The sequence below is a fragment of the Mandrillus leucophaeus genome, unplaced genomic scaffold (genome assembly GCF_000951045.1).
Source record: "Mandrillus leucophaeus isolate KB7577 unplaced genomic scaffold, Mleu.le_1.0 Scaffold889, whole genome shotgun sequence".
NCBI classification, from domain to species: domain Eukaryota; kingdom Metazoa; phylum Chordata; class Mammalia; order Primates; family Cercopithecidae; genus Mandrillus; species Mandrillus leucophaeus.
Window position 1 is genome coordinate 770,296 of NW_012109685.1, and position 20,917 is coordinate 791,212.

Consider the following 20,917-nt stretch of genomic DNA (forward strand, 5'->3'; position numbering starts at 1 on the left):
AATATTTTAAAATTTAAATTAATATTTTTCTTAATTTCTTTATTATTTACTAACATATTTATAATTTTTAATACTTTCAGCATGTCTTTTATTTTATATTTGGCCCTAGGGAGAGATACAAAAGTAAAAGTGTTAAGGCTTCAAATACTAATCTTTTTCCTAACTACAGAAAGCATACTTTGATAAAATGCTGCTTATTAGATTTCCTTAATGAAAATGTCATCCTTTGCCAGTATAAAACAGAAAATTTTATTGTTCCTTACTACCTAAAATAAGGAAGATACTGCTAAGCCGCAGAACTTGTGTCAGAGACTATTATTAGGATGATTCAGCTAAACTAAAAAGATACTAGGCATTTTTTTCACATTCTGATTGACCTACATAAAACAAAAATGTAAGCAGTTAAAAACAATAGGTGGAAAAAATTTTAAGGGATAAAATATAGCTTTGCTTGAGAAGAAAAGAGATAAAAGGTGAATAATGTAGAGATTGGTCGCTATTAGAGTACCAGGCTGCAACCCTCCAATCACAGAGGTCTGCAGCATCCTGAGCTGCACAAGAGATTGATGGTGGAGAGGGCGTCTCCAGACATGTGCTTTCCCTAGAGCTTGCTGGTGGGGCTTTCTCAGCAGCACATCCTATTTCCCCATGTTGGTTGGATTCTTAATAATTTCAATAGTTTAATGTAAGATAAAAAGAGTCAAAGAATTATATTGGAGGTAGAAATGGTAAAGGAAAGACATATATTATTATTATTGTGAAGAAAGAAAAATCCTATAATTGAAGAGGATCCCCTTAAATGAAGGCTAAAACCGCTGATTGTTTGACATTGGACCTGTAATATATTTCTTAGACTCACAGACAATATCCTGAATCTAAAGAATTTTGATGTATCTAACAGGAAAGAGATTCTGTACATTCCCAGGTTCTCAGTGTGAAAGCAGGGAATTAATGCTATTCAAATGTAAGAGATACCCAGTCTGGGTAAGGCAGATTGATGATTATGCTTACTTCAGCATGAGTTACTTTGAATGTTGCATTTTACCCTTAGGGTAGTACAGGTGCTCCAGGGAAGCCTGGTCCGATGGGAAATTCAGGCAAACCGGTAAGACACCATTTTACCTCTCCCCAAATTCTAACCTGTTGTAATCAGTATGCGTTAACTTTTTTTCTACCTTCCTTCCTCATAACAGGGCCAACAGGGGCCTCCAGGAGAGGTGGGACCCCGAGGACCCAGGGGGCTTCCTGTGAGTATTCCTTCCTTGCTGTGCTGTCCCAAAGCACCTTCTCAGGACTTTGTTGGATGTTCTTCCATTCATTCATTCATTCATTCATCCATCCATGAATGCTGTCTGATGTTTGAGCCCATGCTAGTCCAAGACAAAGAGATGAAGTGCTATTTAGATGCACAGCATGCCTTTTCAGAAAATGGAAACAAAAATAAAATGCCTCAAAAACCATGGTGACCCTTTCTGCTCTCATCCCATGTTGAAGAAAATATTTTAGTGTGATTTAAAAAGACCCAACATTGAGATACAGTTCACATACTACATAATTCACCCATCTTTATTGATTTTTAGCATATTGATGGAATTGTGCAACCTTCACCCCAATCAAGTTTAGAATATTTCCATCACCTAAAAAAAGAAATCTTATACCCACCTCCCACCTGTAGTCATCCATCATTTCCTCTTAATTCGTTCGGTTTTAGAGAACCACAAATCCACTTTATGTTTCTATAGATTTGCCAGTTCTGGAATTTTCATGTAAATGGAATCATACAATATGTTAGCTTTTTGTTTTTTAAAAAATAAATAATTAATTAATTTTTTAAGAGATACGGTCTCTCTCACTCAATCACCCAGGTTGGGGCGCAGTGGTGCAATCATAGCTCACAGCAACCTTGAACTCCTGGGCTCATGAGGTCCTCCCGCCTCAGCCTCCCGAGTGACTGGGACTAAAGGGGTGCACCACCACACCTGGCTAATTTTTAGTTTTGTTTGGTAGAGATGGTGTCTTGCTATGTTGACCAGGCTGGTCTTGAACTCCTGGCTTCAAGCGATCCTTCTGCCTCAGCTTCCCAAAATGTTGGGATTACAGGCATGAGCTACCATGCCCGGCTATATTTTATTTTTTTTCCTAATGATTGGCTTCTGTCACTTAGCATAATGTTTCAAGGTTTATCTATGCTGTAGCATGTATCAGTGCTTCATTCCTTTTTATTCTTGAATAATATTTAATTGTGGGGATTAATTATGTGGATATATCACATTTTATTGATCCATGCATTGGGTGATAGACATTTGGATTATTTCCATTTTTTTGGCCATTATCAAACGTGCTGCTATGAACATTTGTATATAGGTTTTTGTGTGGACTTATGTTTTAATTTTTCCTGAGGGCCTACCTAGGAGTGGAATTACTGGGTCATAGGGTAGCTCTGCTTTGGAGAAACCACCAGACTTCTCTTAGTGTGAGTTTGTAAACTTGTCTATTTTACAGCAGCCATAGCAATGACTATTTTCTCACTATATACAGTTTAACCCTAGAGAGAAATTGATTAGGAAATTAAATATTATACACTTAAATTTGACTTTAAAACATTCTCTCTGGCCTTCAGTTTCAGTTCTTATTTCCAAAGGCTGCTGAATAGCCAAAAGAACTCCAGGTGGGAACACAGAAACATTTCCAAATATCATTATTACTTCTTTTGAAGCATTTCTTGGGCATGTGGAATGAAGATTTTCATACTTGAGAAAAGTGAAGTATTCCAGGTGTCTTGTGGCATGAGAATGGAATTTCTTCGCTTCTCACAGATATTTGTCAGCCAACTTCCACCAGGTGGTTTCCTGAGATTTCTGTAGCCAAAGCAACCAGCTCATCATGCTCCCCACTCACTTGCTCTGTGCTTCTTTTATGCTTTTCTTTGGCTTGAAGCTTGTGAATTTCTAATTAAAATACTTTCCATAAGTTAACTGTCGAAGCAATGATGTTATAGCCAGATCACATTTCTAAAACAATGAAGATGCTATATGACGAGCCCAGGAAGATTGAGCAGTGTGGGGCCATTAAAGCTTTGTGAGTGTTTACTATTACATCTCTTATTCATCTTATTTTATTTTATTTTAAACAGACTCTTGCTCTGTTGCCCAGGCTGGAGTGCAGTGCTAAGATCATGGCTCACTGCAATCTCCACCTCCTGGGTTTAAGTGATCCTCCCACATTAGACTCCAGAATAGCCGGAACTACAGGCGCACACCACTGCGCCCAGCTAATTGTATTTTTTGTACAGACAGGGTTTTGTCCTGTTGCCCAGGCTGGTTTCAATCTCCTGAGCTCAGGTGATTCACCCTTTTTGGCCTCCCAAAGTGCTGGGATTGCAGGTGTGAGCCACCTCGCCCGGCTGTATTAGACACTTTAAAGAGCAGAAAGCTCCATATAGTTAAAGGAACATTGACTGAGCACTTGTGGGCCAGGACCATGCGTGAATACAAAACATGACATGGAGTAGGGAGAGCTGCTTGGCATGGGCTGCATAAAGCAATGAAGAACCAGAGGCAGCACCGCAGGAGAGGATGGGGTAGGGGGTTGATTCTCCTGTGTGAGGAAAGGCAAATCATAGGAGGTTATGCTGATGCAGGGTTTTGGATCTGATTTTTTAGATTTTGATTTTTGAATTTCTGTAAGAGTCCAAATTCTTGCGATTGCTCCTGTCCCTGAGGCTCAAAACCTCGGCATTTTCCTCCATCACATTTCCTATCACAAATAGGACCCGTTGGTTCTGTCCTCTTTTCAAGATCTCTTACATTTGACTCTTCATTTCCATTCCCACTACTACCACCCTGGCTCAGGTGATCACCCGCTGCTTGGATTACTGCAGTTGTCTCACCGGCTGAAGTCTTTCCTTTCTCTACCAGTGTCTCCCAAAGGGTACTGCTACAATTTGGGCTGGGCTAGTTCTTTGTTTTCCAGAACTCTTGCACATGGCAGGGTGTCTCACATCCATGACCTCCACCCTGCATGAACATCAGTAGTGTCTCCACAGTCACTGGGACAAACAAAAATGCCAAATACAATTCCAAAGACCCTGGGGAATGATAGTTCCCTGAGTCTACACACACCACCATATTGGTATTTCCAAAGTACAGCGTCCATACTCACTTCTCCCCATTTAAAAATCTTCAATGGATTTCCACGGACAGTGAGAGGAAGTCTAAAATCTTAAACTGTCTGTTAACTTCCCAGTTTTACTTCTCATTTCGGCTTTACTCAGATCTTGTGTTCAAGTCAGGTTGGACTCCATGCTAATTCTCAAATGCTCTCCGTACCTCTTTCCTGTAGGGCAGACCCTGCATTTCAATGGCTCTTTTCTTCATTTCTCTGACTCAACATCCCATAAGCCATCTCAGATGTAATTGGAATGTTAATTGCATCATGAAAACATTTCCAATTATGCCCTGTCCCCCAGAGAGAAGTGATCTTTCCTTATTCTGAACTCTTGTCTCCTTTGTACCCCATGCCGTGGTAACTGCAGAAGATGCTAGTCATGTCTGTTTCACTGCTGTGTTTCCCACCTCGCTTTCCTCAGGGCCTGCCATAAGGTAGCGCTCAATCAATACTTCTTGAAACAAACTGAATTGGAGGCACAATAAATCCTGCCATGCTGTTTTTGTTGGTAATAACTGACTTCTCACCTGCTATAAAATTTTCTGAAAAATGTCATGATGGGTTATAAATATTATAGTTCTGGAGCAGAGTTTTAACACCACATCCACTTACTGAAAGACACGTTTGTTCTTTCACTTTACATCATTAAATTCAGTTTTGTAGATAAGTTCATACATTTTTAACAATGCCTCACATGTTTGATCAGTTTTTCCTGCAAATCTAAAACAAGCTAAGAAGAAGAAATGAGCTACTGAGGCATGCGGGTTGGAGATGAAGACATGAACACACATTTCTAATGTGTCCTAGAAGCATGTTTTTGAAATTAAGTGGTATTTCCTTTAATGTTTGCCAATATTACTGCAAAAATATAGTCCGTTCGTTTTGGTGCCTCCAGTGATTTCGTATGGGTGCCTGCCTTTATGACGTGGGCTATGCTTCTGTATTTCTCTATGGCACTCCCCTTGGTTTTCACCTGGTCTGGGTGGCTCCTGGTTTTGCACAGGCACATGACCTGGGCTTTTCATTTGGTCCTACCATGTGGTAGCTCTTGGTCCACTTCTGTCTTCCTGGCTTCTGAGAACTTGCCAGGGCTTTTGCTGAGTGGGTTGTGTTCATTCTGCTCTCATGGCTCTGACTGGGATGAGTTTCATGCTGCTCTATCTCTGTTTTCCGAAGATGATACGTTCCTTGTGTACAGAAGCCTGTCTACTTTCTCTTGTGGTCCTTTACCACCCCTCCAACACCAACAGAGATCCACAAATGTTGTATTGTGAATGATCTAAGCCACCCTCCCGCTCCATCTAGGCACTGGCATGTTTCCTCTGTCAACAATTTGTGAAGCTGATGTGTGTGATGGTTAGGGTTTGGACAGATTTTTTTTCTGCCTCTGTATGAGGGCATATATCAACCTACACAAGAGAAATATGCAAACTATATGATGTAAAATTGAATAGATTTTAAAAATATCTTTGTGACAAATGTAAATGTTACCATTCTAGTAGAACTAATACGATCTTTCGATGTTAACATGAAAACGGGTTTATAAAAGCAGCAATCTATAGAAATCATAATTGATCTCCTGGGTTAATCAGCACTCTTTTGGCCAGAGAGAGGCACTTAATATATAGTACATGCTAAGTATAGTGATTTATAGTTTCCAACTTGTGAATTGGAAAGGTACTGAAGATAGTGTTCATTTTTCAGTTAGCATTTTGGGTAGCTGGACAAAGACAGCAGCCATTACAAGCTAGAGCATGATGGAATAAAATCCATTTATTGGGAAAATAATTTTGGCAATATAAGTATAATTAAATTAAATCTGATATTTTCTGTGATCTTTTAAAAGTCTAACAGTTCCATTTTAAAAGGAAAACCTCCAACTTGAATTATTTAGCTGTAAGTATTTTTGGAAATAATTTTTACAAAATAGCACCCAGTATTTGTTTATAAAGAAGTTGCCTGCTCGATGATCAGTGGTGTTGACAGAAACTGGAGACATGAGGACTAAATACTTATTTTTTTCCAAGCACAACTTGTGCTTTTAAAGAGACTTGGGGGATTTGAAAAGCAAAGAACACTTAATTTAACATTCGGTTAAAAATTTTTTTGACTAATTTCTTTAGTAATTACCTCAGATCAATATAACTAACACTTCGACTATGCTTACTATGAGACAGGCATAATTCTAAGTGATTTATGTCTTTTAACTTATTCAATCCTCAGAAAAGCCCTATGAGATAAGTACTATTTTTATTCCCACTTTATAGATGAGGAAACAGGCACGGAGAGGTTAAGTTGCTTGCCTGAAGTTACCAGATGCATGGCAAAATCAGCTTCAGACCAGGCCACTGAGCTTAGCGTTCATGTCTTCAGATCCACCCTTGCATGCCTTAGTAGCTCAAATCATAGCTCCACAGGATGTTTTTCGGTTGAAGTTTGCTTGCTGAATGCTGATGTTACAAGACATATTGAGCAATTATTTAAAATGTATGGAACTTTGGTGGTGGGCATTTAACAAAAGTCTGAGTAAAGCTGGTAAAGGCAAACAAATATAACATAAACGCATACAGATTCCTGGATCTTACCCCAGACCTGCAGACTTACAATCAGAGGGCAAGGGGCTAAATAAAGATAGGGAATGGGGAGATGGTGCTGGGGGGAGGATATCTAGTGCAATGTATTTCTAAAGAACTCAGGGGATTCCTTTCTCTACCAGTGTCTCCCAGAAGGGTATTGCTGCAATTTGGGCTGGGCTAGTTCTTTGTTTTCCAGAACTCTTGCACATGGCAGGGTGTCTCACATCTATGACCTCCATCCTGCATGAACATCAGTAGTCTCTCCACAGTCACTGGGACTGCACCATGGGAATGCATCACTGGGAATGCATCATGCATAGCTGAGAGTCAGTGATAGAAGGTCGGCATCTTTTTGAAAGCCCAGATTGGCTCCTTCTTCTTCTTTGTTTTTGTTTGTTTGAGACAGAGTCATACTCTGTTGCCCAGGCTGGAGTGCAATGGCAATCTCAGGTCACTGCAATCTCCACCTCCTGGTTTCAAGAAATTCTCCCGCCTCAGCCTCCCGAGTAGCTGGGATTACAGGTGCCCACCATGATACCCGGCTAATTTTTGTAGAGACGGGGTTTGACCATGTTGGCCAGGCTGGTCTTGAACTCCTGACCTCAGGTGATCTGCCCACATCAGCCTCTTAAAGTACTGGGATTGCAGGCATGAGCCCCTGCACCCAGCCCTGATTGGCTTCTTAAAAAGAGTTGAGTTGGCAGATGTGTCTGAATTTGTTGGGGAATGTATGTGGCAGCACAGAGCATCCAAGATAAATGTATAGCCTTTGGTTATGGTTCATCGTATTTTTTTTTTTGAGATGGAGTCTAACTTTATCGCCTAGGCTGGAGTGCAGTGGCGTGATCTTGGCTCACTGCAACCTCCACCTCCCAGGTTCAAGTGATTCTCCTGCCTCAGCCTTCTGAGTAGCTGGGATTACAGGTACCTGCCACCATGCCAAGCTAATTTTTGTGTGTTTAGTAGAGACGGGGTTTCACCATGTTGGTCAGGCTGGTCTCGAACTCCTGATCTCAAGTGATCCACCCGCCTCGGCCTCCCAAAGTGCTGGGATTACAGGTGTGAGCCACCGTGCCTAGCCAATTCATCATTTTTAATGGTAGGATTTTTCCTCTATTCCAGTTTCTTCTGATTCTTTTATTATAAATTGGAACTCTTGTTGTCATGGGGTTTATAAATATTAGCAACTGGGAAGAATGGCCTTTTCCTACCACCCTCTTTGCCCATATCTGAGAATACAGTTATCACCATGGCTGTTGAAGACTAAGAGTTTTAGCATTTATTTAGCACACTTGTCGTTACCAGTGCCATGGGTTACACCTGAGGTTGCAACTTTTTGAATTTTTACAATCAGAGCTTGGCGATGACCTTGAGCAGTAGGATATAAATAACTCCCACATGTGTAATTATTCCCTGAGGAATGTGTTTAGTCTGTGTTTTCAGAGATAACTGTTTATATCTTGACTGTTTATGTTCATCTTAGCTTAGTAGATGAAACTCCAGAACTTAGAGAAAGAGTATGCATGTTCTTAGAAGACAAAGAAATCATATGAATGGGTATCAGAAAATCTTGCCCTAACACTTTGTTTGTAACTGTTTGGTCACTCTTGGGAAAATAAACATTATCGTTTTTCACAGTAAGGTGATTTCTGTAAAATCACCTGCATTTAGAATGGCCAAGGATGTATAAGATAGAAGTGAAATAAAAATGAGGAACCACATGCTGTCCATTTGTGCAGTAACAGGGGAGTAAATGCTCACAATTTTACTGATTCTTCCCTCTGTGCTACGTATGCTGGGCTCTTATGGGTACACAAGTACAGCAGAGCAGGCTGTGTATGTGGGTCTCTGAGCTGTTCATTCATATATATTACCAAGGGTCTGCCACTGATTGGAAAGCACTTATAAGCTATAATAAGAACTTAGAAAAGACAGAGAAAATAAGAGTCCAGCAGAGAAAATCTTTGTTATTCACTGGAAAGATAATTAATCCTCCCCCAAATAAATCAAAGATTATACAGTCTCTTATTTTAATTTAGCCCTTTGGTTTGTGGAAGAGAAAAAAATGTACAATAATCATCTTTATTTTGGATAAGATAGCATAACGCTTCATTTATTTAGAAATGAATACTTGAGAATGTGCCAAGAACTGAGCTTTCCCCTTCTGATATTAACTTTTCCCCACCAATTACTGTTAATTGTTCTGTGAATTAAAGTCACATGAGCCCAGTGATATTTATGATGTCAATCATGATGCACTTGAGAAATTATTTCAAAATGCCAACAGAACAGATATGATGAAGAAAATCTATCTGGAACTTTGAAGTTGCAAAGATGGGGTAGAACCCAATTTTTATATTTATAGATGGAAAGAGGAATCTATCACAGGGGCTAGTTCTCATCTAGACTCACATTCTCCCAGCATCCACCCTCATGGGGCACTGCCTCTGGCTTGCAAACTGGTCATGAGGTTAAGGACCAATGCATCATCCCAAAGTCATATACCAGACACAGGTTATTTATACAAAGTTGCTGAAAAATGTTTAAGAGCATTTAGTTTAAATCACTTGTAAGTCATATGAAATGACTACCATGAAATTATTGCTAATACTAATTGCTAGATTGTTGTAAATTGGCAAATAGTTCTTAATCCTTTAGAGAAATTCAAAATTCAGAAGGTTTATGGATCTTGACACTTTGTTAAACTTAAATATGAATAAATAGCATGAGTCAGAAGAATCTTATCAGAAGCATTTATAAATAGTAAACATTAATATGGAGTTGTCATTTTACAGAAAAATTAACTTGAAGGACTCCTTTGAGTTTTGTATATACCTTCCAGGAAATGTGATTATTTATCCAATAATGTCAGTGTTCAGCTTAGTTGAACATGCGTTAGAAATAAAATGAGCTAGTCGGGCGCAGTGGCTCATGCCTGTAATCCCAGCACGTTGGGAGACTGAGGTGGGCAGATCAGCTGCGATAAGGAATTCAAGACCAGCCTGGCCAACATGGCAAAACCCCATCTCTACTAAAAATACAAAAATTAATGGGGAGTGGTGGCATGTGCCTGTACTCCCAGCTACTCAGGAGGCTGAGGCAGGAGACTTGCTTGAACCTGGGAGATGGAGATTGCAGTGAGCCAAGATTGCACCACTGCACTCCAGCCTGGGCAACAGAGCGAGACTCTGTCTCAAACAAATAAACAAACAAAAAATTAAGAAATAAAATGAGCTTTTGTCAGATTGTCAGATTGCATAAAATTGTATGAAGTTCTCAGGGAAAAAAGTTGAAAAGTTCATGTGTTTCTTTTTGTCAATAGATCAAAAAAGTTTAGTGTTTCAAATAAAAATTTGAAAGCTTAGAGTTTCAAATGAAAAATTGAAGTGGGTTCACAAAATAAAATTACTTTTGGTGTATCTTCGTTATAAATTCTACTTTCGGAAGTCTGTTTAATCTTTTAAGATATGTTTAGAACAAAAATGAGTAGAAGAAAAAAAGTTTTACTTCAGAAACTTTACAAATTTTTACCATCTGTGTCTTTTTGAAGCTGCAGTAGTAATTTAAAGGCAAACATATCTATTCTGTGTTTCCTTTTTCACTCTGTTGAGGTTTAAGATCATTTGCCAGATGTTGCTTTGAAATGTTCTGTAGACCTGAAAATGTATTCTGTGTTCTAGGCACTGTGCAGAATTCCAAATTAATATATAGCAATCCCTCAAGAACACATAATCTAAGTGAGGGCTTAAAACATGGGCACAAATAACCATAATACAAGTTAGGATGTGATTTAGATGTTGAAAGCGACTAATTGCCATTTCATATACATGTATCAGCTGTCATTTCTAAACATCTGTAATCACAGTAAAGAGCATTCGAATCATTCAATGCAAGATGAACACAGGATGCTGTAGGCACTATGTATGATGGCCTGTGCCTTCAGCTGAAGGGAAAAAACCTAGGTAGGATGTTATTTTATTTACATAGTAACTAAGCATTTGAATTTTGGCAAAACATCCAGTTGACAATGGTTGTGTTTTTACAGGGCAGTAGAGGAGAATTAGGACCAGTGGGATCCCCAGGCCTACCAGGTAAACTGGTAAGTAAAAAAGTTTCCTTTATTTGCCTTCTACGAAACACAATACATTTTTAAAAATAAGCAAAAGGAGAAAACAATTTACAATTGAATTACCTGTACTTGCTTTCTCTTGTTATATGAATATGTGGACAATGTAAAGCGGAAATTTCAAATTACAGGTAGGATACCCTCAGAGGGTGTTTTAATCCGTGTGGTTTGTAGCATCCATTTTTAAACCTGGAGAGATGTGAAGTGCTACATTTGGCCTCTCGTTGTTCTTGGAATGGCAGAAAACAGAGTGAATGGTGCCTTTTACTTCTTGTGCAGTGCTTGTTTACACAGCGAGAGGAGCAGCTGCGCCATTGCAGGCAGTGGGGGTGGCGGGGGCTTGACTGAAAGAGTCCACTGTTGCCAAGGAGTGCAAGGGGAACTGAGGACCTCAGGGTGGAGTGAAGGCTGGGAGAGCATTGGCCCCTCCCTCTTCTCCTGAGAATATGAAAGAGAGGCAAACCCAAGAAGCAGAGTTCAACCCACTGCAGCACGTTTATTTTAGACACAAGTCAACATACCCAAGGTTGTTTCTGCCTTCCATGCTTTCAGTGTTGCAGTGACAGTAACACCGGAGACTTTATGTTTGTTTTCCAGGGTTCTCTGGGTAGCCCCGGCCTCCCTGGCTTGCCCGGGCCCCCTGGACTTCCTGGAATGAAAGGTGACAGGGTAAGAGCTCCAGCACTCCAGAAAGTTCTTTATTTGGAAGAGTGATTTCTACCATGTTGAGAAACAAAGCTTGCTTTTGGCCCCGTGGAGAATTTTCTAGAATTTATCATAAAGAGCTATCAAGAAAGGTATTTTAAATTACTCAGAGTTGAGATTAAGAAGCAAAAAGTCTATTAATATAATTTAACAGAAGGAAAAAAAAAGCTGAGAAAAGTAAAAATTTCCGTTGTACACACTTTCTATTTAGCCCTCAATTTACATTTCTACTAGTCAAATTTTATGAGGATGTGATCAGAGAATGCCCCAAGTTCGAGAGACTCTTGGAAAATTGTGACCTAAGGTGGAAACTTATGTTTTGGTCCTGATTCTTGTTGGGTGGTGAGGAGTGGGAACGTCCTCTCCCATCACATTATCCGTACTTGTGCTTATCCGCCCACCCAATAAGGTTCACTTGAAATTATATAAACAGTTGAAAATACTGAAAAAGTATTATATTTTATTTATTACAGGGTGTAGTCGGTGAACCAGGTCCAAAGGGTGAACAGGTCAGTCCTATTATTTAATTGCTATAAAATGCAATGTTTGATATGCACCATTTCACAAGCAAGGGGGAATGGCTGGTTTATGGGTGTTAATAAAACCATGGAGGCTAACAGTTTTTCTCAATGTGTTCATAGTGAGTGAAACCTGGTGTTGAGTTTGGTCCGCGGCAATTGTTTACTATTTTAACAAGCTGGAGCTAATTATGGCTCTGCCTCCAGGACTGCACACTGTCTTTCCTTTGAGGAGGGTGGCTCTGTCTCTGGCTCACGGAACTGGTTTATTCATGTCTGATGGAGCCTTCCACAGCCACATTAGAATGTTTTAGGTTTTTCTTGATCAAGACCTCAGCAAATAAACTGTTTGAATGAATTAGACTCAGTCCTTTCTCTGGGTTCTTCTTCTACTGTGAAAGCCCTATTTCAAGGGCTAATGATAAAATTGTTGAATATGGTCATTTATCCTTCATTCTAGCTGAAACTCAGCCTCACCTTCTGGCTTTCCCCTAGGCTATTTTCTGATTGGGACTAGCCACTGACAGCTAGATTGGAAAGCCGCTGAGAGCATTTTGTATTTCTGCATGATTCTGGGAACACTGTGGGCACTTATGAATGCTTATCAATGTTGACTGGTTAAAATTGGGCAATGGGACTAAGAATTTTAAAATGTAACCTTTTATCTTAATTTTTAGGGTGCCTCTGGTGAAGAAGGTGAAACAGGAGAAAGAGGGGAACTTGTAAGATTTTTTTTTCTGGTTAATGATGAAGCCTTACTAATTTTGAACTGTGTTAGAAGTGTGTGTGTATATATATAAATCCTTATTTTCTGGACACTGTTACCCTCACTGCCTTCTTTAAAGGTTATGATGTTTCTCCTATCAGTTAACAAAAGTCTCCCAAGACTGCAGCCAAGATCAAGTAAAGCAGAGAGGAAACACTGCCAAATTGATAGATCTGGCTTTAAACTTTTGGAGAATAAAAGTGTTCCCTTACAGATGGTGAATCCTCTGTGGCTTTATGTCTAGACATTCAAGGTGATTCTTACATGACTATAGAAAGTCTATGAATAATAGTGCTCTATCATGAAAACAATATTCAAGTTTTATTATGGTTAGAAAGCTGTGACTCACAAATCTGACCGAAGGTAATCTCTTTAGTCTAAAACCCTCCGAAGAAGTGACCTCCATCTCCAGAGGAGGCTGCTGCCTAATCTCCAGGAAAGGAATACAAATGAGAACAAGTTCTCTCCACTGCTGGAGCTGCTTGGTTTGCAGGCTCATCATTATGGTTTTGACACAGACTAACGTGACTTAATGTAGAAGCTTATGTTTTGGTCTTTTGGGGTAGCGTAATAGATTTTACAGAAAACAGTTTCAGAGAGCTTGTAGGGCAGGAAAAAAATTCTAGTAATGTTTTATTCTTATTTTCAGGATTTAGAGCTAATATAAATGTAACATCTAAATTAGTCAAAGCTTCCCAGCTATTAAGTAAATTCATAAGAGGATTATTCCAGTTTCATCTTCTGTTAAAATTGTTCATTTTATAGGGTCACGTGATGTTTTAAATCATTGTTTTGTAGTGGAGGTAAGCTGATATGCCAACACGAGCTGAATTTATCTCTAGCATTAGTGGTAGGAAATTTTCAAAGTTTTTTTTTAAAAGCATAAAATCATGCATATTTGGTTTAGTAGACTTTTGGGGATGACTTTTAAATATTGTTTGAATTACAAAAATGAAGTCGTCAGGTCCAAATGTCTGTTGTGTTTTATAAGAGAATGCTATTTTGATATCTTTTGCCTTCCATATTTTTAATTCTCGACACCTAGCATTTGAGATCTGGATGAAACCCTGGAAAGCTCTGATTCAACCCTTTTATTTAACAGATAAATTAGCCAAAGGCTGGGAGGTTACATAGCTTACATAGCTTACAGAGAGTCACAGAGTTAAGCAGTAGAGCTGAGATCAGAATCCAAAATTGGAGTCTAATTTTTTTTTGCAGTGCCAGAGTTAATCTGTTCATGGTTTTCTATATTTTAGTAGCACAGTAACTTTTAATTTTTTTCAGGAAATTATCAAATGCGAACACGTTGTTCTAACATAAATTTCTTTTATTGATTTAGGGAGATATAGGATTACCTGGCCCAAAGGGATCTGTAAGTATGGTGAACAGTAATGGTATAAAAAATTAAAACTATTAATAAAGCTGTAGAATATATAATGCTCAGCTTTATGAAATCATTACATAACATTCAATTCTTTTTTTTTTTTTTTTTTTTTTTTTGAGACGGAGTCTCGCTCTGTCGCCCAGGCTGGAGTGCAATGGTGTGATCTAGGCTCACTGCAACCTCCACCTCCCAGGTTCAAGCGATTCCCCTGCCTTAGCCTCCCAAGTAGCTGGGATTACAGGCATGCACCACCATGCCTGGCTAATTTTTGTATTTTTAGTAGAGATGGGGTTTCACCATGTTGGTCAGACTGGTCTTGAATTCCTTACCTCAGGTGATCCACCCACCTCAACCTCCCAAAGTGCTGGGATTACAGGTGTGAGCCACCGCATCCAGCCAATATTCAACTCTTAAAGGACTTACTTTCATGGAAATAAATGTCTAAATTTGTACCTTACGTAATGGATTAATCCAATAGAAAAATACCTCACAACTGTGTAAATGGATTTACCTTTTGAACTAACTACTTGAAAGGAAGTGTTTTTTTTTTTCCATATTGTAAATGACTCAATAAGTGTTACATGGTAATACTCTAATGTCCTCTCCAAATGGGTCATTTTTAAAGAACTGACTTGTGCTTTTTGGTGTCAACAGTATAACTAAATTTCATTGGCAGTTATACCATTGAAAAATATTTCAGTAATTGTCTTGATCTCTGATGTGTTCTAGATGGGGAAGTAAGATAGAGGAATAATGCATAAGAAAATATAATAGAGAATTATTAGAAGTAGAAAATGATCTTGTTCATTTTTGTCATTTTATAGAAACTAAACTGGTGTCCTTAGAGATTAGATGTATTCAGAATTATAGAATCACTTAGTAGGAAACCTGAGATGACTTACTAATTGGAAATGAATTCACATCTAAAACCATTAGGAATTTAAGAAAGTATGAGGAGAAAAGATGAAGCTCAGATCTCAATCTCAAATGCCACTACCGCCAGCTTCCATCAGTTTCCAAGTCCTTCCTGTTTCTGGAATCTCCTCAACCCTTCTCTGTCTCTGTCCAACATATTATCCTTATGGCAGCCAATGTCATCTAGATTTTTAAAAAAGATAAAACCTCATCTCCTACATACCTAGAACTTCATCCATTTACAGTTCTTTTTACATGCTGTTTAACACCTTGTTCTGGTCTCCTCTTCCTCTTAGCTACCTCCTACTTAAGCATTTAGATCTATCCTCAGCTTCACTTTCTCCAGGAGGACCCAATCAGACTTGGCCACAATGCCTAGCCTTGGGCTGTTTGCAAACCGCAGAGATGAATATTATTACTTTGTATTAACTTACCTGCCTCTAAAAACCATGTCTCAAGTTTCAAGTAACATTTTTATGCCTAGGAATTTTTAATAGAAATGGTCGAAGGTTGAGAAAAATTTAGAGTAAACCTTGATTGAGTTTGGTAATAGAAATCCTACTTCACTATCTAGAAATAGTAATATTCAATAGAAAGAATTCAAGCTGTAACAAAAGAAAAGTTAATGAACCATGCAGTGACAAGAATAAATTAATTGCATTCAAATTTGCATATAATATTAGGAATTAGCCCTTGATTCATCTCCTTCCCCACCTGTGTCTTACCTGACACTGCCCAGGTAATATGAGTGAAATTGAAGTCTACTGTCCCAGAATCCGGGGAAATTGTTACTAACACAAAGACTTTCACTTTCTTCATTGATTTCAGCATAAACAAAGTTGTGAAGTAGGCAATGTCTGTAACCTGATTTCTGGTTCAGTATACCGTAACTCCTCAGTTGAGGAATTCTTTCCCAAAGACCCAGGGTCCTGGCCATATTGGCCCTTAATCTCTTCATTAGGAAGTTCCCATCTCGTATTGTAGCAGTATTTCAGTCACTACCAGCAGGATTATACACTCCATCGTGGTCTCCTTTGTTTTCTGTCAGTTCTTCAGTATATTTCTGAGTTCACTTTGTCGTCTCTTCCGGGTTCTTTTAGAAGTTGTTGGCCACGCACGGTGGCTGATGCCTGTAATCCCAGCACTTTGGGAGGCCGAGATGGGTGGATCATCCAAGGTCAGGAGTTTGAGACCAGCCTGGCCAACACGGAGAAACCTCATCTCTACTAAAAATACAAAAAATTAGCCAGGTGTGGTGGCACACACCTGTAATCCTAGCTACTTGGGAGGCTGAGGCAGGAGAATTGCTTGAACCTGGGAGGTGGAGGTTACAGTGAGCCAAGATCGCGCTATTGCACTCCAGCCTGGGCAACAAGAGCAAAACTCCATCTCAAATAAAAAAGAAAAAAAAAAAGAAGTTGTTACAGTTTTGCACCCTAGGCACCTGACAATGTTGCAGCCTTCTATATAGGATACCTTTTCCTTGTCCTGCTGACAGTCTTTCAGGAAGTCTTTTAAACCATAATTTCTTCATAGAAACTATTTTGGCAGGTTGACTTAGATGAATATCAATTTCTTTTGCATAAAGAGAAATTGGAAAAGCACATTTGCTGAGCTTTATTTGGATGTGTCTAGTAAAAGCATTGCTTCATCACCTTCTTCAGTTTAAAGTATTTGTTTGAAAGAGCCAGGTTTTCTAGATAAATGATGCATATGAAAAAGAAGCAGGATTAAATTGCTTTACAAACATTCATATCTTGAACACTAGCATTCCCTTGCTACCTTGTGTTCTTTTATCTTCTCATTCTTATTCTGAACAGCAGCAGTACATTAGAGCTATTCTGCCACAAATTCTACCAAAAGAATTTAACAAATTTTTAGTTTAACAAAAAGTGAATTAATTTGGTCTCTTTTAAAACATTTATCTTAGATGATTCTTTTGAATGCTTTTAGTGGTTTGCTTTCAGCTGAAAAAAAAAATCTAACTTGTATTTGCTTTTATGCTAAGGAAACACATGGTTTACTTTTAACTTCTTTAATATTTAGATTTTTTTAACTTCCTTGATACTTAGATAAGTTGTAACTTTCTTTGGTCAAGATTTTTTTTTTTTTTTTTGAGACGGAGTTTTGCTCTGTCACCCAGGCTGGAGTGCAGTGGCATGATCTGGGCTCACTGCAAACTCCGCCTCCCAGGTTCACATCATTCTCCTGCCTCAGCCTCCCGAGTAGCTGGAACTAAAGGCACCCACCACTACGCCCTGCTAATTTTTTGTATTTTTAGTAGAGACGGGGTTTCACCATGTTAGCCAGGATGGTCTGGATATCCTGACCTCGTGATCTGCCCGCCTCCGCCTCCCAAAGTGCTGGGATTACAGGCATGAGCCACCGCGCTCGGCCTGGTCAAGTATTTTAAATGCAGCATTTTAAATACGGTATTTTAAATGCATTGATTTAGTTTAGTAATTCCTGGATATACATGGCATCTTCACATTCTCTAAAAAAAAAAGTTATAAGGGCTAAATAACTTATGTTCTTGGAAATATCTTTATTTTATGCTTGCTGCATTATTGATATGCAAAGTAACATATTTTGTAGGAATGCAGGGGCTTTTGTGTAGCCAGAAAATGTTAACAAGCTTATTGAAAACTAAGTTACTCTTAGAGAGTGACTTAAAGTATGAAGTGACTTAAAGTATGTACTTTTTAAAAAAAGTAGTATTCCAATAAACATTTTGCAAGAATAACTATCCCCAAAAGAAAGATGATGATGATGATGATGATTATTATTATTATTTTGAGACAGAGTCTCACTAGGTTGCCCGGGCTGGAGTGCAGTGGCGCAATCTCTGCTCCCTGCAACCTCCATCTCCTGGGTTGAAGCGATTCTCCTGCCTCAGCTTCCCAAGTAGGTGGGACAACAGTTGTGCACCACCATGCCCGGCTAATTTTTGTATTTTTAGTAGAGATGGGGTTTCACCATATTGGCTTGCCTGGTTTCAAACTCCTGACCTTGTGATCCGCCCGCATCGGCCTCCCACAAGTGCTGGGATTATAAGTGTAAGCCACCGCACCCAGCCAAAAGAAAGATATTTTGAAAGTTAACTTGAACTAGATTTCTAAAGATGTGTAAGTTGTGTGGCATTATGTGTCTTCACCTTGCGGTGAAGGTTTTGTAACCTCTGAAAGTACACCTGTTAGGATGCAGAATGCAGGAAGCCCCAAATTTCATGTAAGTGTTTGTATGAGTATGAAGCAGGCACATTCTTTATGCTTAGCCCTCATTTGATAGTGTGCAATTGTGTTCCAGGCAGGTAATCCTGGGGAGCCTGGCTTGAGAGGGCCTGAGGGAAGTCGGGGGCTTCCTGGAGTGGAAGGACCAAGAGGACCACCTGGACCCCGGGGCGTGCAGGGAGAACAGGGTGCCACCGGCCTGCCTGGTGTCCAGGGCCCTCCGGTGAGTGGTGGGCAGCTTCTGTGGTTTCCCTTTGGAGGCTCCATCCCACTGCAGCAGGGCTGTTCTAGGCATCAGCTTCTCAGCAAGTTCTCTTGTAAATCCAGCCACCTGGCTCCTTGCAGAGTCTGTCAGTTTACAACTTAACAATGTTCTCTTTATGGTTTCGTGCATAATCTGCCTTTTTTCCTTTTCTATCACAGGGTAGAGCACCGACAGATCAGCACATTAAGCAGGTTTGCATGAGAGTCATACAAGGTAAATAAATCACAATGGTTTGACTTTTTCCACCGTCAACTCTTGTTTCTTAAGATTTTATTCTTGTAGATATGCAAGGGTAAACAAGGGTGACTTTTGGTATGCCTTAAATACAGGATATTTAGGGTAATATTAATGCCAATTGTGTTTTATCCAACTATTGGCATCCACAATAGTATATAGTCCATAGCCTCAATGTAAAATATTACCTTTCTGGTTATCCTGACTTTTTTTTTTTTTTGCCATGGGGGTTAATTTATAACAAAGTGCACATACACACATGCACACACACACACACACACACACACGCTTTTTTCCTTTGGAACACAAATTCTTAGTTGTCTCTCCCCTCCTTAAGACCCTACCACTTAGTGTGTACCTAGCACTGACCTAGGCTTTCTCTACATTTTGTGAGAAGTACATGACAGACTCCATGCCCATAAGAAGCATAAGGACATTATCTCCATTCATGTACACATATGTAAAAAAAAAAAATCAATAACCAGCATTTACCAAAATTATGACACATTTTCATACTTGTTAACCCTTGTCAAAATGTATCTGTAGCTATGGCAATTGTTATTTGTTTCAGAATTGGTCTAGTTACAAAAACACACAGAAAATGAAGATGTGCAAAAGCACCCTATCGCTGAGGAGTTCTGTCACATTGAAGCCTACAGTTCGTGATAGTATTCTGGTGTAGCTAACTTTGTCATGAAGAGATACTCTTTTGTATGCTCACTAGACAGTCTAGTTTGTCTAGGAGACTTGAGAAGTTTTCCAGAACCAAATGGGAACGAAACGTTCACTTCTATATTTGAAAAGCAATATAGGTCTCTTCATTGCAGACATTTTGTCCTGAACGTCTATTTTAGTTTTAAACATGACATATCTAAAAAATTATGATTCGATGCAAACTCTTCTTATACAAGCAAATTTAGAATACTCACATTTAAACAATTTAAAAATGTTGGGTAGAAATTTGTTTCCATTTCATTTTCTCCTTTACCCTCTAAGTTTAAAAAACATTACATGAGAATATTTCCCTTAGAATGTTTTCATGGGGAGATTTTCTTGTAGGCCATGGCTTTCGTGGGTGATTCAGAATCTATTTAATGGTTCCTGGAAAAGCCCACACAGTTATTAATTTTTAAGACTAACTCTGACCATTCCCAAGAAACAAGTCATTTTTAATGTTTGCTGTCTATTTCAAGCATGGAAAAAACTTCTGAGAAGGAGGATTTATAAGAAGCTGTGACTCCTGGGGATATTTCAGTTTATATAATATCTTCAAACTAAGAACATGAGGCGAGGTCTCAAATGGTGTCTGAATATTAGTTCTGGACGATGTCTTTGGCTTTTAAAAACTGTCTGGATATCTGCTTCCACCTATGTTAAGAAACTCATTTGTCTTCCCATCCTGGGTTTTCAGATACCCAGCTGGTATTCAGATGACATCCTTCCAGAACACCATTCACCCCAAAGCCTTAGTTGAAGATTTTTGTAAATCCCAGTCCCTGCTACCTCCATTCCTGCACCCTGACTCTGTCTCAGAACAACAGGACCAAATATATCCAGGGAGAGCTGCATCAAACAGCACCAGCAAAGCTTCCTGGCAGAAAGCCCACAGAGAAATTATCCAACTTTATTCATTTCTTACCACCAGTTTTGAAGATCTGGTGACACATTTAGAAAAAAGGCATCTGGAATACTTCTCTTTTCATTAGAATAACTTTTATGTTTCTGACACTTCTGGGTTGTTTTGTTTATTCTCTTTCAGAGCATTTTGCTGAGATGGCTGCTAGTCTTAAGCGTCCAGACTCGGGTGCCTCTGGGCTCCCAGGAAGGCCTGGTCCTCCTGGTCCCCCTGGCCCTCCTGGAGAGAATGGGTTCCCAGGCCAGATGGGAATGCGTGGCCTTCCGGGCGTTAAAGGGCCCCCTGGTGCCCTTGGTTTGAGGGGACCTAAAGGTAAGTCATCTTGCCCACATGGAACCGAAGAATACAACCTTTTTCAGATGTATAATCTGTATCAAGCTCAAGGAATTTATGTT

General features: G+C 39.3%; 1 protein-coding gene across 2 annotated transcripts in view; it reads left to right on the forward strand.

Annotated features, from left to right (window-relative positions):
• Positions 1-20,917, forward strand: part of COL9A1 (collagen, type IX, alpha 1) — a 100,878-nt gene that overhangs the window by 63,376 nt on the left and 16,585 nt on the right. For both annotated transcript variants that reach the window (XM_011969391.1, XM_011969392.1), the window contains 10 exons: positions 1,052-1,105; positions 1,194-1,247; positions 10,789-10,842; positions 11,467-11,538; positions 12,048-12,083; positions 12,770-12,814; positions 14,198-14,230; positions 18,464-18,610; positions 18,811-18,865; positions 20,646-20,834. In XM_011969391.1, the coding sequence (XP_011824781.1) occupies positions 1,052-1,105; positions 1,194-1,247; positions 10,789-10,842; positions 11,467-11,538; positions 12,048-12,083; positions 12,770-12,814; positions 14,198-14,230; positions 18,464-18,610; positions 18,811-18,865; positions 20,646-20,834 (739 nt within the window). The remainder of the gene's footprint in view (positions 1-1,051; positions 1,106-1,193; positions 1,248-10,788; positions 10,843-11,466; positions 11,539-12,047; positions 12,084-12,769; positions 12,815-14,197; positions 14,231-18,463; positions 18,611-18,810; positions 18,866-20,645; positions 20,835-20,917) is intronic.